Below are 26,917 nucleotides of genomic sequence, written 5' to 3' on the forward strand. Positions count from 1 at the left end.
CTGATCCTATGGATTGTGAGTGTACAAGACCATCACTTTCCCTGCCAAGTTTTATTCAGTTAGGAAAACAGCACCTAACAAACAATCTGCAGAACATAATAGGAAATGCATTTTCAACTTAAACATTTTTGGAACCTTAACAAACGAGGAAAAGGATCAGTGATGTCCACTGCAGTTATGCATAGGCTGACCTGTGAGAGGCACGGATGATGTACGTGAAGCTGATTCCCCAGCTGTGGCGTGGTAGGGGTGTGTGGGCTGGCCCAGAGGCCACGTGGTATGCTGAGGGCGGGGAGGTAGGGAGGTGCTATGCTGCAGTTCTCCATCCACGGCAATGGCCGTTGAGCTTGGAGGTCCACAGGAGTCTGCAGCATCCACATTTGCTGACGGAGAAGCTCCATTATGCCTGGTGCATCTCCCACTCCTTTTCCAGCTGGGACTCTTGGGCCTGTCTCCTCTACGATCTTTCCTATTCCAGACTGTCTGCAGTATTCACCATCCCGGCCCTCTGCTCAAGGTCTGATGCAGCCCTGGCTTGCAGGATCTTGCAGAACTTGTCCTCCTGCATAGTCTTTTTTCCCCTCCTTATGTTGGTCAGATGTTCTGCTGGTGTGGAGGGGGAACCCCTAACAGGTAGCTATGTCCTGTTACGTTGGGGGAATCATCACTGTAATGGGGGAAATAAATTTAAATACTTACCTGACATTCCTTCCTCTGCATCAGGCTCACCAGTGTTCGACTGCAGTGACTGGCTGGACTGTGGTCACGTCAAAAACAGGTCCTGGCTCACAGCACAGCTGGATCCGCTGGTAGCCTGTCCCTCATATTCCTCCTCCTCTTCCTTATCCGCCTTCTCCTTGCTGTTCATGGCAGGGGCCTGTGACTCATGGTCATCGGTGGTGCAGGGTCATCGGCGGTATCCACAGTGGTGTGTGGGGTCTCTGACAAGTATGGCATGCAGCTCTTTGCATCAGATCTGCGGCTCAGCATCCAGTCGATTGTTGGCCTCCCTGCCCTTCTGGTGTGCCCGCCACAGTTGCTTGGCTTTCACGCAGCACTGCTGCTGGTTCCGGTCGTAGCCCTTCTCCTGCATCCCCCCAGCAATCTGCTTGTAGATGTTGATGTTTCTATGGCTGGTTTAGAGCTGTGCTTACACAGCCGCTTCTCCGCACAGGCCCAGGAGATCCAATGTTTCCTGTCTACTCCAGGCAGGAGCATGTCTGCAGCATGTCGCTGGCACGGGCAACTGGGCAGTTGCACACAGCAGTGAACAGCTGCTAGGTGTGCTCATCAAGCTGGACAACCAGGAAAAGGCATTTCAAAAATGTACGGGGATTTTAAAGGTGTGTGTTTGTGTGTGGGGGCTTCTGGTCTATGTGACCCCTGGGCAGTGGCGTTCACAACTGTGACCAGAGTGGTCAGTGTTGGGCATTGTGGGACAGTGGCTGGAGGACTGTTACGGTTGACATAAGTAACGTAGTGTCTACAATCATGCTGCATTGACCCATGGTAGTGAGGAGGAGTGGCCTCCCTCTGAGCAGGAGAGTGAGGGACCACAACACTCCCCCTGGTGGGCGGAGCTAAATTGGTCCTGCCCCCCTTGCCGGAAGTCCTGGGGTGGGACAGAAAGTATAAAAGGAGAGCCCCAGTGCTCATTTGGGACTGACGCACAGGAGGGAGCAGACTAACCAATCATTCCAGGGAGCTGGGCTCTCAACAGGATCCTGAACTAGGCCCCGAGTGGAGCTGCGGCCTGTGGTTAGAGGAGACAGACGAGTGCCCTGAGGAGCTGCCAGGACCAGCATCAGACGAATGCCCTGAGGAGCTGTGAGGATTGCCAGCGGCTGAGTACCCCAAGGAGACAGAGGGCCTTTGAACTACAGAGCCCGACAGCCAGATTGCAGTGCAGAGGAACCAGACTGTGGTCCAGTTCTGCTGCCGGAGTGTGAGTCCGCATGTTGCGGTGGGATTCCCCGCTGTTGTGGAAAAATTCCCATGTGTTGTGTTTGGATCAGAACAGCCTGAGGCTCCTTTATTACAAGCATGCAGGGAGACACAGCCAAGCCTAGCTAGTCTCCCAAATAAAGAAACACAAAAGCTTATATAGCTTAAAACCACAATTAGTCAAGCACACTTCTTCATTAGTAATTTTCTCCAAAACAGAAAAACAACCCCTTATTAGGAATACAGAAGCACAAGCTTTCCTGTTGATTAACAGGTTGTTCCTTTGTGGTTAACGGCTTTCCTAACATTTTGCTGTTACAGCTACATTTTACAAAACTGGCTATTTGCAGTTGCTTCACTTTGTATTTTTCCACACTCCCCTCTTTCGCCCCTCTACCACGTACACAGCTCTCTTGACCAAAGTTTTAGGCCTCTCAAGTTTTCCTTCACACTGCTGACCCAGTAGCGGAACACTCCGCCTCTGTTAGGGCCCTGGGCTGGGACGCGGTGGAATCAGGTGGGCCCACATCACCCTACTTCCTGCCACTCCACCCCTGGGGTGGCAGCCTCCCCACCTGAGGTCCAAGAGGCCTATGTTCGTCTGCTGTGCACCTCAGCCAGGATGCCAGACTCAAGACTGCTTTGTCTGCTGTGTCTGCTCTGCCCCAGCCAGAAGGTGCTGGGCTATAGACTGTTTGTTGCTCTGTCCCTCCCAGAGGGCTGGACTTTCCCCTACAAACTGTGATTTGCAGTCTGCCTGTAGTGAGGCAGAGTGGCCTCCCTCCCCACTTGAGAGTGAGGGACCACTTGGTGGAGAATGTGGGCAACGCCCCACCCCTGAAACAAGGGGACTAGCCTAGCGCAACAGCAAATCAAATTCCCCCTTTGCTGGATGATAAGACAGTGAACCTCCCCAACTAGGAAGGATGGAGGTTGAGAAACTCATCCAGTGGCTTTCCGAGAGATGACAGCAGCAGCATATGGCACAGCTCCAGCAGCAGCAGCAACTCCTGCAATAGCTTGGACGCTAGCAACAGCAACTGATCCCAGAGCTGAGGGCCCAACAACAATGGCAGTGCTTGCAACACCTAGCAGTTCCAATCCTGTGAAGGCAGGGACTCCACCCGACCCCGTGGGGCCTGTGCACCTGACAAAGGCAGGTCCCGAGGATGACCCAGAGGCCTTCCTCAGTTTCAGCCAAGTCTGGACCGGGGAATCTCGGTCACATAAGCGGCCACCGGGCCAGGTGACAACCCTGATAGACGTAGATGGAATTTGGGTCTCCACCCTCATCGACTCCGGTTGTGGACAGACTCTGGTACGTCAGGACCTCATGAAACCCCCAGAGCCACAGCTGGGCGTCATTAGGTTGCAGTGCATCCATGGGCACATGAAATCTTATCCTTGAGCCTGAGCCACCTTGACTGTGAGGGGAGAGATGAGGGTTATGACGGCGGGCCTGGCCTAACGGCTGGTCTACCCAGTCATTTTAGGTCGAGACTGGACTGGCTTTATGGAGGTCCTACGCACCGTGAGCTTTGAGTCCCAACAACCCAGGGTGGTGCTCGATGGAAAACTTCTTGAAGGGGCAGATGGAACACCCAAAGACCCCAACCCAGGCACCCCAGAAAACTCTGAGGCTGACTGGGACCCCCCCACCCCGATGATGGGGACGAGTCTAAGCTGCTCGCTGAGGGTGAGCCCCCCAGTTTAGGCACAGACTTTAGCTGTGACCAACGGGAGGACCCCACCCTGGGACAGGCCTATGAGCAGTTGGCTTATGTTGATGGAACGATTACAGACCCCCACCGAGCGACGCAATACCCCCACTTCGAGTTGACCGGTGACCACCTCTGTTGGATTGATTGTGATTCCCAGACCCAGGACATCTGGACCCAACTGGGGTCAGACCCAACATTTCCCCGATGCCATCGACGGGCCGTCCTGCAGCTGGCCCATGTCATTCCCGCTGTGGGGCATCTGGGGCATGAGAAGACCCTAGCCCGGATCCTAATGCAGTTTTTCTGGCCAGGAGTGCACTGGGAGGTAAAGGATTTTTGTGACTTCTGTCCGGAGTGTCAACTCACAGCCCCATGGGGGTACCGAAGGCTCCCCTTGCCCCCCTGCCAGTGATTGGCACCCCTTTCGAGAGGATTGCATGGATCCTTATAGGGCCTCTCCCAAAAAGCACTGCAGGTTTTCAACATATCCTGGTTGTGCTCGACAATGCCACCTGTTTCCCAGAGGTGATCCCCCTTCGAAACATCATGGCAAAAACGCTGGCTGCAATGTTCCTGAGGATATTTTCCCAGGTAGGTCTCCCCCGGGAAGTCCTAAGAGACCAAGGCGCCAATTTCACCTCAAAGCTGTTCCGACAGGTCTGTGACCTGTTAGGAATAAAAAAGTTACAAACGTCCATGTACCACCCACAGACTGCCAGGTTGGTAGAACGCTTTCACTGAACCCTTAAAGAGATACTAAGAAGTTTCCACCAGAAGATCTTTGCTACTGGGACCAGCTTATCCCACACCTGTTACTAAGCATTAGAGAAGTTCCCCAGGCATCCACCAAGTTTTCTGCGTTTGAACTATTGTATGGCCAGCAACCCTGGGGGCTATTAGACCTCATGCAAGAGAACTGGGAACGGACGTCATTGCCGTCACAAGGTCTCCTGCAGTATGTCCTGAAACTCTAGAGGGTTGGCCCACGTGGTGGATCTAGCGAAGGAAAACCTCCAGAACGCCCAAGCAGCTCCGGAACGTACTTACAACAGGGCGGCCCGCGGAAGAACCTTTGAGCCTGGTGAAAGGGTCCTCCTCTTATACTCCAAGGAGTTGAAACTCCAAGCACGGTGGTAAGGGCCCTATGAGGTTATTCACCAGGTAGGGCCAGTCACTTATGAACTATCTCAACCCTTCCGACTGGAAGAAAAAGCGAGAGGAGCTGTTAATTGCCCCTGGAACCAGACTTAGGAGCCCAGCTCCCCAGCCTAACTGACTCCGCAGGGCCCCAGCTGGGCAATACTCTGACTGAAGAGCAGCAGAGGCAGGCTAGGTGCTTGTATAAGGCATTCCCCAAAACCTTTACAGCCCAGCCTGAACAGACCACCCTCATCCAGCATGCAATATTGACGAACCCAGGGGAAGTCGTCCAAGAAACCGCTAGCCATTGCCACGACAGGCCTGCAGGATAGCCGAGAAGGAGGTTGAGGCCATGATGGTACTATGTATAATTGAGCGATCACAAAGTGAGTGGCGCAGCCCCATCGTGTTAGTCCTGAAACCAGACGGGACAGTTAAGTTTCGTATTGATTTTAGGAGAGTTAACACCATCTCTCAATTCGATTCTTACCTGATGCCATGAATCAATGAGCTTTTGGATCGACTTGGGGAGGCCCGGTACATCAGCATCTTGAATCTCAGTAAGGGATATGGGTTGCATATATGCTGCTGCCTATCTGGATGATGTGGTGATTATATACTAGCCACCCGGAGGACTACCTTAACCAGGTCGCCGCCATCCTTAGGGCCTTACGTGCCGCTGGGCTGACCACAAATCCTCAAAAATGCAAAATAGTCTGGCAGGAGACTACCTATCTGGGGTATGCCCTGGGGCGAGGCCAGGTACACCCGTTGGTGGGGAAGGTCCAGGCTTTACAGGCCTACTGACCACAACAAAGAGGGCTGGTGGGCTATTACCCCTGGTTCATCCCCAATTTTGCCTCAGTTGCCACCCCACTAATAGAGCTCCTGAGAAAGGATAGCCCCCGACGTGTGCCCTGGACAGAAGACTGTGACCAGGCCTTCAAAATCCTCAAAGAGCACCTATGCCGGGAGACCGTGTTATTCAGCCCCAACCTCACACAGGAGTTTATTTTGCAGACAGACGCCTCAGAGGTAGGACTGGGAGCTGTCCTCTCACAGGAAGGGGAGGCACATCCCATCCTGTATATCAGCTGCAAGCTGTTTACCTGAGAGAGGAACTACTTGGTCGTGGAGAAAGAGGCTCTTGCTGTCAAGTGAGACATGGATGCCTTAAGATACTACCTCCTAGGAGCCCCCTTCGTACTTGTGACCGACCACGCTCCCCTGAAGTACCTGAAAACGTCAAGGAAACAAACCCCCGACTGATGCGCTGGTACCTCACCTTGCATCCCTAGAAGTACCTGAAAACGTCAAGGAAACAAACCCCCGACTGATGCGCTGGTACCTCACCTTGCATCCCTATGCTTTCACAGTGCACCATCGGGCTGGTAAGGACCATACCAACACTGATTTCGTCTCCTGATCCAGGGAAGGAGACTTTGTCATCTCAGGTTTCACGGAGATGGACTTGAGGAGGGGTGTAGTGTGGTGTGTAGTGGCCTCCCTCTGAGCAGGAGAACGAGGGACCTCTACACTCCCCCTGGTGGTTGGAGCTAAATCCCTCATTGGAAGTCCTGGGGTGGGACAGGAAGTATAAAAGGAGAGCCCTGGCGCTCATTTGGGGCTGGCGCACGGGAGAGAGCAGACTAACCAATCATTCCAGGGAGCTGGGCTCTCAACAGGATCTGGAACTAGGCCCTGAGTGGAGCTGTGGCCAGAGGACACAGAGGAGTGCCCTGAGGAGCTGCCAGGACCACCATCAGATGAATGCTCTGAGGAGCTGTGAGGACTGCCAGTGGCCAAGTACCCCGAGGAGACAGAGGCCTGCATTCATCTGCCATGCACCTCAGCCAGGATGCCAGACCCCAGACTGCTTTGTCTGCTGTGTCTGCTCTGCCCCTGCCTAAAGGGCCCAGAGCTGATAGACTGATTGTGCTCTGCCCCGCCCAGGGAGCCAGAGCTCCCTTAGACTGTTACTTACTGTTGGCCCCAGCCAGAAGGGCCATAGAGTGTTTGTGGCTCTGCCCTGCACAGGGGGCTGGAGTTTCCACTACTAAGTGTGACTTGCAGTCTGCCTGTAGTGAGGCAGAGTGGCCTCCCTCCCCCCATCGAGAGCGTGGAACCACTAGACCGTATATCGACCATGGCTCAACGCTGATCAGGAAGGTGAGGTTACTGTGCTGGTGCTTCTGGGACAGTGGCTATGGGGGCAGGACGGGATAAGGGAATCTGGGCCCTACAGCTAGCATCCTATTGAACAGGGGAAACTCAGCTGCCCTACCTGACGCTCAGTGACGAGCGGGAAAGGGACTATGAAGTGGTTCAGGCAGCTGTCTTAGATTGGGTGGGCCTCTTGGCAGAAAAGTACTGGCAAAAATTTCGAGCCGCAGGATCGATGGGAGGATTATGGCCCCAAACTGACAGACTGGGCCACTCGTTGGCTAAGGCCCGACACACAACATGTGGCCAACATTATGGACACTGTCATTCTTGAACCGTTCCTTCAGAGTCTCCCAGACAGGACCCCGGTATGGGTCAGGGGGCATCAAACCGTCACCCTAGATGTGGCAGTTAACTAACAGAGGAGTTTGCAGAGGCAGACGTTCCCAGAAGGGGTCGGCAGTTTAAGGGTCTGGATCCAGGGAGGAAGATCAGAGAAGCTACATTGGGAAAGGGCGCTGAGAAGAAGAGGGCGGAGGCCAGGGGAACGCTAGTGGCGTCTCGGGTGATGGTGTGTTACAAGTGTGGGTGGCAGGGACGTATAAAGAAAGACTGCCCATATATGGAGTGTGTAGGGTGACCAGATTGCAAGAATAAAATACTGGGACATGGGGTGGGGAGGGGAACCACAGACTTACAGCCCCCACCAGAGCCATAGGGGAGGGGTGCACACAGTGCTAGGAAGCAGTGGGTCGGGGGTGCATGGCCCCAGCTCCGGCCCCTGGGGGCAGTCCCACTGCAAGCCGCCCGCCACAAGCTGCGGATTGGTCAGTGGCGCCCTGGCTCCAGCCACCGCTGCGAGCTGTGGGTCGGTTGGGGGCGCATGGCCCCATCTGCAGCCCCCAGCTCCAGTCTCACCGCAAGCTGCCCACTACAAGCCGTGGGTCGGTTGGGGGCGCATGGCCCTGGCTCCGGCCCCTGCTGCAAGCCGTGGGTCGGTTGGGGGCGCATGGCCCCGGCTGCAGCCCCCAGCTCCAGGCCCGCCGCAAGCTGTCCGCCACAAGCCGCGGGTTGGTTGGGGGCGCACGGCCTGGGCTCTGGCCCCCTTGCAAGCTGTGGATCAGTCGGGGGCGCATGGCCCCGGCTCCAGCCCCCGCTGCAGGGAGAGGGTCTCAGGGCTGGGGCAAGGGGTTGGGGCACGGGAGAGTGTTCGGGGTGCTGACTCCAAGAGGGAGTTTAGGTGCGGGAGGGGACTCGGGGTTGGGGTATGGGCGAGGGTGTGGGCTCTGGGCGGGGCTTATCTCAGGCAGCTTACCTCAGGCGGCTCCCCGGAAGTGGCGACATCTCCCTCTGGGTCCTAGGTGGAGGCGTGGCCAGGCGGCTGTGCGTGCTGCCTTGCCCGCAGGCGCTGCCCCGCACGCTTATGGCATGGGCAGCACACAGAGCCCCCCTGGCCATCCCTGCACCTAGGACCCAGAGGGAGCTGTCACCACTTCCAGGGAGCTGTGCAGAGCCAGGTAGGGAGCCTGCCAGCCCTGTGCCAACTGGACGCCTGGCAAGCAACCCTACAATATGGGACAAATAGTGTCAGGTTCTTGTCCCAAGATCAGGCCCTGTATTATTAAAATGATTATATAGTTGGGAACCCTGATGTGCACAGGTGCAACACTCACACTATAGGAACTTTTTTATATTTACAAATAAATAATTTATTAATACATTTAGCAAAGTCACACACTAACTCAGTAAGGTAGATAGAGATAATACAGAAAGTATATCTGAACATCCATACTCACACCATCCCTTGCAGAACAACCTGAAATGTTAGCCCTTATCTTCCTCATCGCCGTCACCTTCCTCATCTTCACCAGTGGCCATCATCCTGGCCCCTCGCAAGGGCTACATCTCTCTCCCCTACTGTCCATAGGGGTTTCTCCCCTCTTCCTTATTTGTAGTTCTTCCTCTTACCAATGTTCAGGTGTCTTTCTTCTATAGGTTAGCGTATTAATGATTTCACCCCAGTATTATATATGTCAATTCGTTGCCATGGCACTTTTGCGGTCAGATGTTCCGTCCAAAACCTTCCAGAAGCTGGTGTCAGTTCATGTTCTGTGGTTGGCTGATGTCATTATGGACAAAATTCCACCCCCTACACTCTACTTCCAGTTCCCCAAAACTTACGAGTTACCTAAGTTTATCTATACCGAAGTTCATAGGCCTCAAGCCTCATGCTAACTGCTGAAGCCAGTGTCTTACAGGATACAAGCCTGTAGGTCCTTGCATTACTGCTGAATATAATAAAGCAGAATATAAAGTTTTGTTAAACTGTTTGGTTTGGTGGTGGTATACTGACGTCTTCAAGGACTTGAACTGCAGCAGGTCGCACAACTCCTCCATTAACTGTGAGGTGACGTTTGGCCCTTGCTCTGTCAATTCTTTGGGGATCCCTATTCAGGCAAATACTTTCATGAGCTTACTGGTGACGACAGCTGCCATTTCTGACCAGAGGGGAGTGGCCCCAGGGTATCTGGAGGCATAGTCCAAGATCACCAATCTACATTAGTACCTGGCTGCAGACGTTTTCAGCGGACCCACCAGCTCTGTGTCTGTCCATAAGAACGGCCATACTGAGTCAGAGCAATGGTCCATCTAGCCCAGTATCCTGTCTTCTGACAGGGCCCAATGCCAGATGCTTCCAAGGAAATGGACACAACAGGGCAATCATCCAGTGATCCTTCCCCTGTCCCCCAATCCCAGCACCTGCCCATCAGAGGGACCCCTGCAGAGGGGAGTAGTACCAGGGGGGCCTTTGAGATGTTTTTCTGGCTCACCCACTGGTACTTGGGGCAGGAGGCACAATAGTTCTGTGCCTCTGGGGTGGATGCCCGGCCAGTAGAACTCCGTGGTCACTCTGTTGAGTGTCTTCTCTGTCCCCAAGTGCCCCGGCACAGCACTGCTTGGGCCAATTGAAGCATCTCCCCTTTGGAAATTCCTGGGTACCGAAGCTGCATTTGACTAACCCTGTCTCAGCCTGCTTCATCACCCAATATGATTTCTCCTCTAGCAGTTTCAAAATAGGGCCACTATTTCAGTTGCTGTGGGTCTAACACTTTGTCATCCACATGGGTGAGACGTTCATAAACCTGACTCAGGGTTGGGTCCCTCCTTTGCTCTCCCACAATGTTTATTTGTTAGACAGCAGGTCCAGGTTGAGAGGTGGTAGCAGGCCCCTTCTGCTCCAGTTAAGTTCAGGTGAAAAGTCATTTGCCCATGAGGGTGGTCCTTCTCCTGGATCTTTGGCCTCCAATGGAGCCATCTCCTCTTGGCACCTCCTCTTGGCCACCATGGCCATCTCCTGTCCTCCTGGTTCTTCTAGTTCGGCTCTAGACATCCCTGGACATCCTCCCTGAAAAACTTCCAGTCATGCCGAAGTATGACCAGAGAGGCCAGGTCCTTGGCCACTCTGGCCTGCACTGTCTCAGTGTGGTCTTGCAGAGTCAGTTGCACTTGTTTAATCGGACAGGGTTGCATGTCCCCGTGGATACACGGGAGGTAGACCATGCACCTAGATTCTCCTCCCAACCCCACCAACCACTCACTGACTAAAGTCTGGCTGCAGCCAGAGTCTTTCAATCCTTTTATGTTTACTCCATTCACTAGCAAGGGGACTAATGTTTTCCCTGTGCCCCTTTTCTGAGCCCAGTTATCCGCTGTCCAGGCCTGCCCATAATTATAATCCATGAATGGGCAGTCCCATCTGAAATGGCCTGGCTGCTCACATGCAAAACAGCCCCCACGAGATAAAGAGGTTTTGCATTAATTCTCCTGAGTGGCATGGCGCCTTCTGCTTGACCCAAATGTCTCCTGGTTAGCTGAGGGTGGGCTTCCAGTCTCCTCTATTGGCCTTTGTATCCCCCTCTACTAGGATTCAGTACCCAAATCACCCTGGATAGCCTCAGTGAGGTTTGGGCTCAGTGGTACTTGGGGCCCCGGAGGTGCACCAGTCTGACTTTTGGCATTTCAGCTTTGGACCAAAGGGACATCAGGTAGTTCTCCACCATGGCAATGGCCTCTGCCGAGGTCTCTGGTCAGTGTCTCATCTCCCACTCAAGCTTCCCCCCGGAGTTCAAAAGACCAGACCCTGGGGGGTCTTCTGGTTGGCAGAAGGTACGGCCTGGGGGCCTCACCAATGTGGTTCCATCCCAGGTTCAACCTTCCATGTGGCTCTTCAGGAGAAGGACCTGTTTTCCCTTCAACCTGTTCCCTTTCCCCCATTTCCCTGGACTTCTGAGCATCTTCTAACCTGCTCCTCCAGCTGAAGCATGTTCCACAGGCCAGGGGGCAGGGCTACCTGTACCCAGTAGTGTCCTTTAACCCCATCAGGCCCAGTGTGGGGACTGTGTACCCCATCACAGTTAAATACAATAGTATCAAGATATACCTGTGTTTATCATATCTGTCTGCCATTACATTGTTCACTCTGCTCATGTATTCTAATTCCTTCCGCCACCCGGTGTGTGTCTTGTCTGTTTGGATTGTAAGTTCCTCAGGGCATGGACAATCTATTACTCTGTGTTTATACAATGCCTAGAACAATGGGGCCCCGTTTTTATTGGCCCTTAGGCATTAATGTAATGAACATGATTAATAATAACAACTGTCCTGCTGTTTGGATCCCAGGAAGTTGGCCTCGGGATGCTTAAAAATGAGCTGAGGGTAAAATCATGGAATTCTCTTTGTGACAAGTATCCTTCAAATTCAGCTGATCTTCCTCATTTTTGTTCTCTTACGCAGGGTTTCCAGTTTCCAAACCTGATGTGATCTCCCGGCTGGAACGAGGGGAAGAGCTGTGGGTCCAAGCTCTCCAGGGCTCTGAGGAAAGAGAGCTCCAGAAAGGTGCCCAGACAGGTGAGGCCTCAGCTAACCAACTCAGAAACTGTCCATGAATGAAGGAAATGTTTGGGATTCCCTACAAAGATCTTGTGAGCTCTCCGAATTCAAAATTGTTCCCAGCAGGTGTGGCATCCTCATGGCAGATGTCACTCATGATTTACCATCTCTCCTGACTGGCATCTGGCTCTAGCTCCCACCCCAATCTTCCTTCCCCCTGATTGGGATGTAGACTCACAAATGACCTCTGTCCTCCAGGGAAGGGCTTTGGGAAGGGCGGGGAGAGGGTGGAAATCAAATCCTATTTGTTTGATCTCTCCAGCACTTATTTTGGTTTGTTCCCACCTTTTCCCATTCCTCTCTCTGAGGTTTCCTCTCTCCCCAGCACAGGGAGTGACCTATGTCTGGATTCTCTCTCTATCCTTCCAGGAGATGGGATGCTGAGTGAGAACGAGGAGAAGAGTCCCCACCTGGAAGATGCTGAACAAGTAGAACCACATGGGACATTAGCAGGAAGATCCAAAGGGAAAGTTTCTTGGAGTTGTGCAGAGGCAAAAGCCTGTGAGAGTCAGCATAGGCCAGAGAAAAGCTTCTGTAGTGGCTCAGATGTTATGAGACATGAAAGAATGAACATGGGAGAGAGACCCTACACATGCCTTGAGTGTGGAAAAAGTTTTAGTCAAAGCTCAAACCTCATCACGCATCAGATAATCCACACAGGAGAGCGGCCCTACATGTGCTCTGAGTGCAGGAAAAGTTTCAGTCGGCGCTCGGACCTGATCAAACATCAGAGAGTCCATACAGGAGAGCGACCCTACACATGCTCTGAGTGTGGGAAAAGCTTCAGCCAGAGCTCAAGCCTCAACAAACATCAGAGAATCCACACAGGAGAGCGTCTCTACATGTGCCTTGAGTGCGGGAAAAGCTTTATAAACAGATCACACCTTCTCGCACATCAGAGAATCCACACAGGAGAGCGACCCTACACGTGCTCAGAGTGTGGGAACAGCTTCAAACTCCGCTCTCACCTCATCACACATCTGAGAGTCCACACAGGAGAGCGACCCTACACATGCCTTCAGTGCGGGAAAAGCTTCAGCCAAAGGTCACAGCTTACTACACATCGGAGAATCCACACGGGAGAGCGACCCTACACATGCTCTGAGTGCGGGAAAAGCTTCAAACACAAGTCACACATGTTGGCACATCAAAGAATCCACACTGGGGAGACACCCTACACATGCTCTGAGTGTGGGAAAAGGTTTAGTGGGAGCTCAACATTCAGCATACATCAGAGAATCCACACGGGCGAGAGACCCTACTCGTGCACAGAGTGTGGGAAAAGTTTTTGTTGGAGCTCAGCTTTTATCAAACATAAGAAAATCCACACAGGTGAGTAATGCCATAAATGTCTTGTCTAGGGTTCACCAAAGTTTTTTGGTAACATACATTAGCTAATTCCCACAGTTTGTACCATTTTCTTCAGTGTGGTCCTTCAGCTCCATGTGAGTTGCCGGCCTCTGTCTTTTCCATCTCCCCACCTTCCCCTAATTTGGGGTGAATCCCATCATCCTTTATCAACTCTTTTGTCTTATATCTCCTGGGAGTGTCCCCCTCCTGCCAGAAATATCCATCAGCACCAGGTTGGGGAGATGGGGTAACCTTGACTAGCTACACTGAGGTAAAAGCTTGTCTCCACTGGGATTGTGCATGGCTCATCTTAGCGATCTTGTTGTAACAACACAACTACATAGAGACATAACAGTAGAGAGTAGTAGAGACATAACCTGGGTACCGTGACTGGGGTTAGCTTTCCCCTTGGCCTGAGCTCACCTCCATCATTTCCCCTAGTCTAGACAAACCCCGAGCATCATGTCGATACCATTCCCCTATTACAAAGTGATTCTTAGTCACCGAGTTCCCCTTTGGGGACAGATTGTCTCAATCCCAGTTGTTCTCACCTTGCTCAGGGTTATGCTGGACAGAAGTATTTTTTCTACCATTTTCCTCATTTAAAATAGATTGAAATAGAACAAAGAGCAGGAGCAGGGCACGAAAAATGTGTAATTTCAGCCTCTGTGACACCCGAAGGAGATGGAATGAGTCAAAGGGATTCCCTCATACCCCATCACTGTCACAATCCCCCCTTGCCCCAGCAGCATTAGCTTCTGTGTAAGGCACAATAGCGTTTATCCTCCCACGTTCTATCCCTGCACCTCCCGAAGTGTCACGTGATGCCATGTTCTGTGTGCTCCCTGTGCTTAGATGTCATACTTTGAACCTAAATCAGACTCACTGGGGCTAGAGATGAAAGTGTCACAGACCTGGAAGGGGAATTTGAATGGATCCCAAACACAGAGTAGTCATTCTGTGCTTTCATCTCTTGGCAAAGCTGCTTCTGGGCTTTTTCCTGCTGAGCTGGGATTGTTGCAAATGGGAAGGTTGGCTGCTTTTCCCCCTTGTGATGAAACTAAATCTTTTGTAAGTAACGTGACTCAATAATAATGAGGTGGCACAGAGCGAAGGAAAATTGAATGGATCAGAGGCGAACGCAATGGGAGAATCTGTTTTGATTTATCAGATATAAACTGCTCTGGAATTTCATTTTATATGAAAATGAAAGTGTCTTCCACCCCTCTGTGTTGTGTGTTTTTCTCTCTGTCCTGAAGGTGGTTTAGTCTCATAAATGGATATTACCTTTGTTTGACAGAATGTACCTCAGATTTATTGGGGACTTTGAGACAAATGACCATTTGCTAAAATGATAATATTTTATTTTATCTGTGTCTTTTTCCCCCACCCATGTATGGTGACATGGAGGAAGTTCAAGTGCAGTTCAGTAATTGGGAAAGGATACTGCAAACTATTGGGCATGTTCCCAAGAAAACAAACCATTTAAAAATTTGTACTCTGAAACAGTGAAAAAAGGCATACCGCAAATTGTGCAACGAACTGAAGTAACTGGACACCTTCACACTTGTTGTGGGTACACTATGAATAAAAAACAAGAGATGTTCAATAACTAGGCTTAATCAATTGATTAATCAATGATTATTAGTCAAAGATTAATACAGCTTAATACAGAAAGGAAGAGTGCCTACATTACCAATCCCTGTGGAAGACAGGATTACAGTGCTCACAATGTCTGAGAGATTCTGTGCTTTATACCTAACTGGGGGGAGTTTCACAATTTTCTCTACATCACTTTATCTAATATATCTTTCTTTTCTATTTTCTGTGACATGTTTTTCATAGACAGTAATTGCTACACCTTCCATGTAGGGGATACGTTGTAAGTTTGAACATGACATATATTTTATATTTTGACAGTCATGCAGATATTAAACAAAATTACAAGACTTTGTTTTTAACATTGCAGGCATAGCATTACCTGTTTTTCTGTTATGTTTGTGCCTAGCCCTGAAATTACAATACTTCAGCTATCTCTTTCTGTAATGTAAATAAAAAAGCATTTAGGAAGATCTTAAAATGAGGACAATTCAAGAAACATAGTGATATTCTATACAGTATAATGTTAATGTTGTATATACTATGAATATTGGCTAACACTATTGACGTTACAGTCTTTCTCACACCTAACTTCATCTATAGTATAGTAGCCTGGTATAGCACAACACCGAGAAGCTGTTGTATTTAAGTGTATTTTATAAGCTTCTTGTATCTTAGCCCTGGTCTACACTACGAGTTTAGGTCGAATTTAGCAGCATTAGATCTATTTAACCCTGCACCCGTCCACACGACAAAGCCATTTTTGTTGACTTAAAGGGGTCTTAAAATCGATTTCTGTACTTCTCCCCGACGAGGGGATTAGCGCTGAAATCGACATCACCGGGTCGAATTTGGGGGTAGTGTGGACGCAATTCAATGGTATTGGCCAGAGTGCTCCATTGTGCTCCAGAGTGCTCCATTGTGACCGCTCTGGACAGCACTCTCAACTCAGATGCGCTGGCCAGATAGACAGGAAAAGCCCCGGGAACTTTTGAATTTCATTTCCTGTTTGGCCAGTGTGGCAAGCTGATCAGTACAGGTGACCATGCAGAGCTCATCAGCAGAGGTGACCGTGGAGTCCCAGAATCGCAAAAGAGCTCCTGCATGGACTGAACGGGAGGTACTGGATCTGATATCACGCTGTATGGGGAGACGAATCCGTGCTATCAGAACTCCGTTCCAAAAGACGAAATGCCAAAATATTTGAAAAAATCTCCAAGGGCATGAAGGACAGAGGCTATAACAGGGACCCGCAGCAGTGCCATGTGAAACTTAAGGAGCTCAGGCAAGCCTATCAAAAAACCAAAGAGGCAAACGGCTGCTCTGGGTCAGACCCCCAGACATGCCGCTTCTATCATGAGCTGCATGCAATTCTAGGGGGTGCCCCTAGAACTACCCTGCCCCTGTACGTGGCCTCCTGCAAGGAAGTCTCACGCAACAGGGTTGAGGAAGATGATAGCGCACAGCAGGCAAGCGGAGAAACCGTTCTCCCCGACAGCCAGGAACTGTTTATCACCCTGGAGACATTGCCCTCCCAACCCGGGCTCCCGGACCTAGAAGGCGGAGAAGGCACCTCTGGTGAGTGTACCTTTGTAAATATAATACATGGTTTAAAAGCAAGCGTGTTTAATGATTAATTTTCCCTGAAGACTTGGGATGTATTCGCGGCCAGTAAAGCTACTGGAATGCAGTCAAGCAACATCCGTTCTTTATCTCTCTGTGTTAGCCTCAGGAGAGTGATATCATTCATGGTCACCTGGTTGAAATAGGGGAATTTTATTAAGGGGACATTCAGAGGTGGCCATTCCTGCTGGGCTGTGTGCCTGTGTCTGAAAAGAAATCATCCCTACTGTTAGCCATGCGGTGGGGGGAGGGGTGAAGCGATCATTCCAGAGAATTGGGTGTAAGGGGGGGTTTAGTTGGGTTTGTGCTGCATGTTAACCCGAAAACCGCAGCCCCTCCTTTTAAATGGCCAACCCATTTTAAATGGTCAACCCAACTCTCCCTTTTTTTCCTCCCGCAGCTGCAAATGTTTCAACGCTTCCCCTATCATCTCCGTCCCAGAGGCTAGTGCAGATAAGAAGGCGAAAAAAACGTGATGAAATGTTCTCTGAGCTTATGCAGTCCTCCCACACTGAAAGAGCCCAGCAGAATGCGTGGAGGCAGACAATGTCAGAGTCCAGGAAAGCACAAAATGAATGCGAGGATAGGAGGGACGTGCGAGAGGATAGATGGCTGGAGCAAGAGGAGCGGTGGCGGCAGCGTGATGAGAGGAGGCAGAATGCAATGCTGAGGCTACTGGAGGATCAAACTGATCCGCCCTCCTCCCCAACTTCCATAGCCTCCTCACCCAGATGCCCAAGAACACGGGGGGGACCCTCTGGGCACCCAACCACTCCACCCCAGAGGACTGCCCAAGCAACAGAAGGCTGTCATTCAATAAGTTTTGAAGTGCAGTGTGGCCTTGTCCGTCCCTCCTCCACCACCCCACCCGGTGCTTCCCTCTTCCCCCACCCCTCCCGGACTAGCTTGGCAGTTATCCCCCTATTTGTGTGATGAATTAATAAAGAATGCATGAATTTGAAACAACAATGACTTTATTGCCTCTGCAAGTGGTGATCGAAGGGGGGAGGGGAGGGCGGTTGTTTTACAGGGCAGTAGAGTGAACCAAGGGGGTGGGTTTTCATCAAGGAGAAACAAACAGAACTTTCACACCGTAGCCTGGCCAGTCATGAAACTGTTTTTCAAAGCTTCTCTGATGCGCAGCGCTTCCTGGTGTGCTCTTCTAACCGCCCTGGTGTCTGGCTGCGCGTAATCAGTGGCCAGGCGATTTGCCTCAATCTCCCACCCCGCCATAAACAACTCCCCCTTACTCTCACAGATATTGTGGAGCACACAGCAAGCAGTAATAACGATGGGAATATTGGTTTAGCTGAGGTCTAACCGGGTCAGTAAACTGCGCCAATGCACTTTTAAACGTCCAAATGCACATTCTACCACCATTCTGCACTTGCTTAGCCTATAGTTGAACAGCTCCTGGTTCAACCTACTATCCAGGGTGCCTGTGTATGGCTTCATGAGCCATGGCATTAAGGGGTAGGCTGGGTCTCCAAGGATAACTATAGGCATTTCAGCATCCCCAACGGTTATTTTCTGGTCTGGAAAGTAAGTCCCTTGCTGCAGCCGTTCAGACAGACCAGAGTTCCTGAAAATGCGAGCGTCATGTACCTTTCCTGGCCATCCCATGTTGATATTGGTGAAACGTCCCTTGTGATCCACCAGTGCTTGCAGCACCAGTGAAAAGTACCCCTTTTGGTTTATGTACTGGCTCCCTTGGTGCTCCGGTCCCAAGATAGGGATATGCGTTCCGTCTATCGCCCCTCCACAGTTAGGGAATCCCATTGCAGCAAAGCCATCCACTATGACCTGCACATTTCCCAGAGTCACTACCCTTGATAGCAGCAGCTCAGTGATTGTGTTGGCTACTTGGATCACAGCAGCCCCCACAGTAGATTTGCTCACTCCAAATTGATTCCTGACTGACCGGTTGCTGTCTGGCATTGCAAGCTTCCTGAGGGCTATCCCCACTCACTTGTGAACTGTGAGGGCTGCTCTCATCTTGGTATTCTTGCGCTTCAGGGCAGGAGAAAGCAAGTCACAAAGTTCCATGAAAGTGCCCTTACGCATGCAAAAGTTTCACAGCCACTGGGAATCATCCCAGACCTGCAACACTATGCAGTCCCACCAGTCTGTGCTTGTTTCCCGGACCCAGAATCGGCGTTCCATGGCATGAACCTGCCCCATTACCACCATGATGTTCACATTGCCAGGGCCCGTGCTTTGAGAGAAGTCTGTGTCCATGTCCTCGTCACTCTCGTCACCGCGCTGCCGTCGCCTCCTCGCCTGCTTTCGCAGGTTCTGTTGCTGCATATACTGCAGGATAATGCGCGAGGTGTTTACAGTGCTCATAACTGCCACGGTGATCTGAGCGGCCTCCATGCTTGCCGTGGTATGGTGTCTGCAGGAGAGCAGAGTGGCAGCGGAAGCGTGACGATGGTTTGCAGCCCTACTTCACTGTCTGCTGCCAGAGCAGGAGGGCAGAGTGACAGCAGAAGCGTGATGATGGTTTGCAGCCCTACTGCACTGTCTGCTGCCAGCAGCACCCAGGACACAACCGTGGTGGCTGAGCTGAGCGGGCTGCACGCTTGCCATGGTATGGCGTCTGCGCGGAAAAAAGGCACGAAACAATTGTCTGCCGTTGCTGTCACGGAAGGAGGGGCGACTGACGACATGTATCCAAAACCACCCGCAACAATGTTTTTGCCCATCAGGCAGTGGGAGCTCAACCCAGAATTCCAATGGGTGGCAGAGACTGCGGGAACTGTGGGATAGCTACCACAGTGCAGCGCTCCAAAAGTCGACGCTAGCCTCGGTACTGTGGATGCTCTCCGCCGACTTAATGGGCTTAGTGGGGACACACACAATCGACTGTATAAAATCGCTTCCTAAAAAATCGACTTCTATAAATTTGACCTAATTTCGTAGTCTAGACATACCCTTAGTTTTTGCAAAGCTTGCAAATTCTCCAGCACAGATACAAACGAGAAGTTCATACAAAGGTTACAGCATCTACCTACCATACAGTTTCAGAGAATTTAACATGAATATAAAGGACTTCAAATATAATATAATTTACATATGCACTGTTGACTACTTTCTTATTTTGATTATATAACACCACTATTCCACTTATAGTTGCTAACGATAATACATTTATATTTTTATCAGTTATCTCACTTTTACCCTTGTATTTACAAGAACTGATTTCCTAGTATATCTTATCTAGACAAACTGGTAGTTTGTAATCAAACAATTTACATCCCTGAAAAATAGTTCTGATTGCAAGAGTTTAGGTAAGCAAGTTACATTCCAGAATAATAGTTCCGTCTTAGAACTCAGGTTTCAGTAAAAATCCATTCTTACATGGTTGCTGTCATTGCAACAGCACTGCCGGGATTTCACAACCTATATTGTTCCACTTGTGTTTAGTTTAGCTGATTCAATTTGCTCAATAGTCAGATCGCAAAGCACTCTGGTCCAATTTTGTCAGCTAGTGTTATGAAGCATTTGGGGTTTTAATTTAGTTTGGTAAACACAGTGTTATTCAGGGTTATGGCAATATAATTTCAGATGATCTGGGAAGTGTATGCCCCAATCAGTGACTTGGAACTTGGCAAAAGGCCCATGGATTTGGATCCCAAAGTAATTGTGGTCCAGGCCCTACAGAAAGTTACTATTGAAAATATTTCCTTCTGAATAAGGTGCATGCTGCCTATTATTTGGGAAACCCAATCCCTATCTCTGTAGTGATGGAGAAAATGGAAGTGGCATTTTAGAATCAAAATCAAAGGACTGGAAGGGACCTCGAGAGGTCATCTAGTCCAGACCCCTGCGCTCATGGCAGGACTAAGTATTATCTAGACCATCCCTGACAGGTGTTTGTCTAACCTGCTCTTAACAGTCTCCAATGATGGAGATTCCACAATCTCCCTAGGCAATTTATTCCAGTGCCTAAAACCACCCTGACTGTTAGGAAGTTTTTCCTAATGTCCAACCTAAACCTTCTTTGCTGCAGTTTAAGCCCATTGCTTCTTGTCCTATCCTCAAACGTTAAGAAGAACAATTTTTCTCCCTCGTCCTTGTAACAACCTTTTATGTACTTGAAAACTGTTATCATGTCTTCTCTTTTCCAGACTAAACAAACCCAGTTTTTTCAATATTCCCTCACAGGTCATGTTTTCTAGACCTTTAATCATTTTTGTTGCTCTTCTCTGGACCTTCTCCAATTTGTTCACATCTTTCCTGAAATGTGGCGCCCAGAACTGGACACAATACAGTAACTCCTCAATGTTGTAGTTATGATCCTGAAAAATGCGACTTTAAGCGAAACCATGTTAAGCGAATCCAATTTCCCCATAAAAATTAATGTAAATGAGGGAGTTAGGTTCCAGGGAAATTTTTTTTCACCAGACAAAAGACTATATTATATAGTGTATATATATACACACACACACACACACAGTATAAGTTTTAAATACTGGTACACAGTGATGATGATTGTGAAGCTTGGTTGAGGTGGAGGAGTCAGAGGGTGGGATATTTCCCTTACTGCTAAATGATGAACTAGCAATTGGCTGAGCCCTCAAGGGTTAACTCTCTCACTCTGCAAGGCAGCAGGATTGGAGGGAGATATGCGCATTTCTCTTAAGTACACTGCCTTGTTAATTAGATCAGCTTGCTGAGACCTCAGCCCTGGTATGTCCCCCCGCTCTATGGAAGATGGGGTAAGTGGGGTGCAAGAGTAGGGGGGAGCAGGACACCCTGACAGCCCCCCCTCTTCCTTCCCTCCCCCCCGGCACAGCAAGCAGGAGTCTCGGGGAGCAGCACATGGCAGTGGGGGGAGGGACACTGCTGAACTGCAGGCAGCTGCTGCACAGGGAACTTAGGGGAGCAGGGAGCTGATAGGGTGATGGGGGGCTGCCGGTCCACCCTGGTTCCAAGCCCCCACCAGCTAGCTGCAAGGGGCTGCTCTTCCTGTAAGCAGTAGACAAAGCAGGCAGCTGCCAAACGACATTAGAAGGGAGCATTACACAACTTTAAACGAGCACGTTCCCTAATTGATCAGCAACTTAACAATGAAACAACGTTAACCGGGACGACTTGAAGTGAGGCGTTACTGTACTCCAGTTGAGGCCTAATTAGTGCGGAGTAGAGCGGAAGAATTACTTCTCGTATCTTGCTTATAATACTCCTGCTAATACAGCCCAGAATGATGTTCGCTTTTTTTTGCAACAGTGTGACACGGTTGACTCATATTTAGCTTGTGGTCCACTATGACCCCCAGATCCCTTTCCGCAGTACTGCTTCCTAGGCAGTCATTTCCCATTTTGTATGTGTGCAACTGATTGTTCCTTCCTAAGTGGAGTACTTTGCATTTGTCCACATTGAATTTCACCCTATTTACTTCAGACCATTTCTTGAGTTTGTCCAGATCATTTTGAATTTTAATCCTATCCTCCAAAGTGCTTGCAACCCCTCTCAGCTTGGTATCGTTCGCAAACTTTATAAGTGTACTCTCTATGCCATTATCTAAATCACTGATGAAGATATTGAACAGAACCAGACCCAGAACTGATCCCTGTGGGACCCCACTCAATATGCCCTTCCAGCATGACTGTGAACCATTGATAATTACTCTCTGGGAATCGTTTTCCAACCAGGTATGCACCCACCTTATAATAGCTCCATCTAGGTTGGATTTCCGTAGTTCATTTATGAGAAGATCATGTGAGACAGTATCAAAAGCCTTACTAAATTCAAGATATACCACATCTTCCGCTTCCCCTCTATCCACGAGGCTTGTTACCCTGTCAAAGAAAGCTATCAGGTTGGTTTGACATGATTTGTTCTTAACAAATCCATGCTGATTGTTACTTATCACCTTATTATCATCTAGATGTTTGCAAATTGATTGCTTAATTATTTGCTCCATTATCTTTTCAGGTACAGAAGTTAAGCTGACTGGTCTGTAATTCCCTGGGTTGTCCTTATTTCCCTTTTTATAGATTGGCACTATAATTGCCCTTTTCCAGACTTCTGGAATCTCTCCCATCTTCCATGACTTTTCAAAGATAATCGCTAATAAGCTCATCCCTTGTAAATTCTGCAAATGTGTATAAAATGAAATCAGTGTTGAATGTGAGACAGCTGCAGAATTATACCTGTTTTTAATAAACACCCCAAAATCCCTGGGTTACAGGGATTCTGATCCAGACCTGGATCTAGTCGCTATCTTAGATCTGTGGCACTAGATTAAATAAATAAACCAGGCATGTTTGGGGAAGCTATTCCTCACTATCACTACTGACATTTGGTGCGGTTTGATAAGGATGCTAATCCAGAGAAGTGTCAAGTTACCCCAACCAAGGCCAAGGATTATACAAGAACTCAGGTAGAAATAGTAGGTACCCAGTGGTTGATTTTCACCCCAGAGATGGAAACTATGATGACCCATGGCCCAGCTAAACTATTTATTTTCAGAACACTACTCCTTAGTTCAGTGCCATTCATTCTGGACCCAAAGGATGCCATGGTTAAATTGGGAGCAATTGTCCTTTGCCATTTGGGTTGAAAGCTTCATGGGGTAAAGAGAGAAATAGTTGATGCCTTCAGAGGACATTCCTTCCCCATCTGATGGCCTTTTTGGACAAGGAGCACTTCCATGCTGTGCATGTGATGATGGTCAGTGAAGGAATGAATGTGTCAGACTCCAAGTTCAAACCGCAGGATACAGGAATGTTGAGTCTTGATTCTATGCTTTCATCTCTCAGCTTTGCTCTTGTGTCTTATGCATTTGCATCACTTCTCCACCTCCTGCTTCCTTGACAGATTAGAAAATGTGAAAATAAAATACAGGTGGTTTTCTCATGATGCAAATCTTCTCACATAGTGTGAGACCCCTTCCACCAACGCTTACAGCAGAAGACATTGGGTATGTCTACACTGCAGTGTAATCCCAGTTTAGTGGGACTCGAGTCAGATGACCCATGTTAAGAAACCCTAGGCTTGAGTGTCTGCAATCTATTTTAACCCTATGTTAGACTTTTCTAACCTGTGCTGCAACCTAGTGCTCTGGTGTCCACACAGCAGTGTGCAGACTCGAGTCAAAGTAACCACATCCCGGAGTCCCTTGTTCCCCCATGCCCCAAATGTGGCCGCTCTAGCTCTTGGACCGTGGTGTACTGTGTGAAAATGTACTACCCACCTCTCTGTCATCTGGGGAAGGGCTTTGGCAGGGGAGAGGGTGGAAATCAAATCCTGTTTTGTCTCTCCTGCACTTATTTTGGTTTGTTCCCACCTTTTCCCATTCCTCTCCCTGAGGTTTCCTCTCTCCCCAGCACAGGGAGTGACCTATGTCTGGATTCTCTCTCTATCCTTCCAGGAGATGGGATGCTGAGTGAGAACGAGGAGAAGAGTCCCCACCTGGAAGATGCTGAGCAAGTAGAACCACATGGGACATTAGCAGGAAGATCCAAAGGGAAAGTTTCTTGGAGTTGTGCAGAGGCAAAAGCCTGTGAGAGTCAGCAAAGGCCAGAGAAAAGCTACAGTGGCAGCTCAGATGTTATTAGACATGAAAGAATGAACATGGGACCGAGACCTTACAAATGCCTAGAGTGCGGGAAAAGCTTCAGATTGAGCACACACCTTATCGCACATCAGATAATCCACACAGGAGAGCGACCCTACACGTGCTCTGAGTGCGGGAAAAGCTTCAGTCGGCGCTCGGACCTGATCAAACATCAGCGAGTCCACACAGGAGAGCGACCCTACAAATGCTCCAAGTGTGGGAAAAGCTTCAGCCAGAGCTCAACCCTCAGCAAACATCAGAGAATCCACATGCGAGAGCGATCCTTCACATGCCCCTGAGTGCGGGAAAAGTTTTAGACAGGACTCAGCTTTTATGAGACATAAGAGAACCCACACAGGCGAGTAATGCCATAAATGTCTTGACTAGGGCTGGCCAAAGATTTTTTGTAAAATACATTAGCTAATTCCCACATCATTTGCACCATTTTCTTCAGTGTGGTCTCTCAGCTCCATGTAAGTTGTCTGCCTCTGTCTTTCACACCTCCCCCTTCTTTGTGGTGAATCCCATGTTTAAGGCTACGATTTAGTCATGAGTATTTTTACTAAAAGTTATGGACAGGTCATGAGCAATAAACAAAAATTCCTGGCCTGTGACATGCCCTTGACTTGTACTATAAATACCCCTGACTAAATCTTAGGTGCTAGGGGAGGGGCTCCAGGGCACTGCAGGTGCTGGGGGGGGAGGCTTCCAGAGCGCTGCAGGTGTTGGTGGTGGGGCCTCCGGGGCACTGCAGGTGCTGGGGAAGGGGCTTCCAGGGCGCTGCAGGAGCTGAGGTGGGCTTCCAGGGCGCTGCAGGTGCTGGGGAAGGGGCCTCCAGGGCACTGCAGGTGCTGGTGGGGGGGGGGGGAGGGCCTCCAGGGCACTGCAGGTGCTGGTGGGGGGGGGGGCTCTAGGGCACTGCAGGTGCTAGTGGGGGGGGCCTCCAGGGTGCTGCAGGTGCTGGTGGGGGGGGCCTCCGGGGCGCTGCAGGTGCTGGTGGTGGTGGGGGCTCCGGGGCGCTGCAGGTGCTGGTGGGGGAGGGGGTCTCCGGGGCACTCCAGGTGCTGGTGGGGGGGGCCTCCAGGGCGCTGCAGGTGCTGGGGAAGGGGCCTCCGGGGCACTGCAGGTGTGGGGGAAGGGCCTCCGGGGCATTGCAGGTGCTGGGGAAGGGGCCTCCGGGGCACTGCAGGTGCTGGGGAAGGGGCCTCCAGGGCGCTGCAGGAGCTGAGGTGGGCTTCCAGGGTGCTGCAGGTGCTGGGGAAGGGGCCTCCAGGGCACTGCAGGTGCTGGTGGGGGGGGGGTCGCCGGGGCACTCCAGGTGCTGGTGGGGGGGGCCTCCAGGGTGCTGCAGGTGCTGGTGGGGGGGGGCCTCCGGGGCGCTGCAGGTGCTGGTGGTGGGGGGGGCTCCAGGGCGCTGCAGGTGCTGGTGGGGGGGGGGGTCTCCAGGGCACTCCAGGTGCTGGTGGGGGGGGGGGTCTCCAGGGCACTCCAGGTGCTGGTGGGGGGGGCCTCCAGGGCGCTGCAGGTGCTGGGGAAGGGGCCTCCGGGGCACTGCAGGTGTGGGGGAAGGGCCTCCGGGGCACTGCAGGTGCTGGGGGGGGGGAGCTCCAGCCCAGGGCCCTGTTGCTGCTGCTGCTGCTTGGGGGAGGGAGTGGCCCGGGACCCACCGCTGCTGCTCCAGTGGCCCCAGAGCCAGCAGCAGCTGGTGCAGCTTAGGCAGCCCCAGGGTCAGCCACACCAGCTGCTGCAGAAGTCACGGAAAGTGATGTAATCTGTGACTTCCATGAGCTCTGTGAAAGACTCAGAGCCTTATCTTTATCCTTTATCAACTCCTTTGTCTTATAAGTCCTGGGAGCGTGCCCTTCTTCTGCCAGAAATATCCATCAGCGCCAGGTGAGGGAGATGGGGTTGACCTTGACTAGCTACACTGAGGTAAAAACGGCCTGTGCTTTGTCTCCACTGGGATTTTGCATGGACGTAGTGGCTCATTTTAGCGATCTTGTTGTAACAACACAACTACATTTGCAGTGCAGACATAACCTGGGTACAGTGGCGGGGGTTAGCTTTCCCTTGACCTGAGCTCACCTCCATCATTTTTCCTAGTCTAGACAAACTCCGAGCATCACATTGATACCATTCCCCCATTGCAAAGTGATTGTTAGTCATCGAGTTCCCTTTTGGGGACAGATTGTCTCAATCCCAGTTGTTCTCACCTTGCTCAGGGTTATGCTGGACAGAAGTATTTTTTCTACCAGTTTCCTCATTTAAAATAGATTGAAATAGAACAAAGAGCAGGAGCAGGGCAGGAAAAATGTGTCATTTCAGCCTCTGTGACACCCGAAGGAGATGGGGTGAGTCAAAGGGATTCCCTCCTTCCCCATCACTGTCACAATCCCCCCTCACCCCAGCAGCATTAGCTTCTGTGTAAGGCACAATAATGTTTATCCTCCCCATGTTCCACCCATGCACCTCCCAAAGTGTCACGTGATGCCATGTTCTGAGCGTTTTCTATGCTTCGGTATCACACTTTGATCCTAAATCAGACTCACTGCGGCTAGATGTGAAAGTGTCACAGACCTGGAAGGGGGATTTAAATGGATTCCAAACACAGAGTAGTCATTCTGTGCTTTCATCTTGGCTTCCAAAGCTGCTTCTGGCCTTTTTCCTGCTGAGCTGGGATTGTTTGCAGATGGAAAGTTTGGCTGCTTTTCCCCCTTGTGATGAAGCTAAATCTTTTGTACATAACATGACTCAATAATAATGAGGTGGCACTGAGTGAAGAGAGTTTGGATCAGGGGAGATGGGAGAATGTGTTTTGATTTTGAGTTATCAGCTATATCCTGCTCTGGAATTTCATTTTATA

General features: G+C 50.4%; 1 protein-coding gene across 1 annotated transcript in view; it reads left to right on the forward strand.

The window, feature by feature from the left end:
* Positions 1–24,353, forward strand: part of LOC135885349 (zinc finger protein 250-like) — a 74,796-nt gene extending 50,443 nt beyond the window's left edge. The window contains exons 3-5 of the mRNA XM_065413021.1: positions 11,763–11,876; positions 12,288–13,250; positions 24,160–24,353. Of these exons, the coding sequence (XP_065269093.1) occupies positions 11,763–11,876; positions 12,288–13,250; positions 24,160–24,353 (1,271 nt within the window). The remainder of the gene's footprint in view (positions 1–11,762; positions 11,877–12,287; positions 13,251–24,159) is intronic.
* The last annotated feature ends 2,564 nt before the right edge of the window (positions 24,354–26,917 follow it).

Source organism: Emys orbicularis, chromosome 11 (assembly GCF_028017835.1).
Source record: "Emys orbicularis isolate rEmyOrb1 chromosome 11, rEmyOrb1.hap1, whole genome shotgun sequence".
Classification (NCBI taxonomy): domain Eukaryota; kingdom Metazoa; phylum Chordata; order Testudines; family Emydidae; genus Emys; species Emys orbicularis.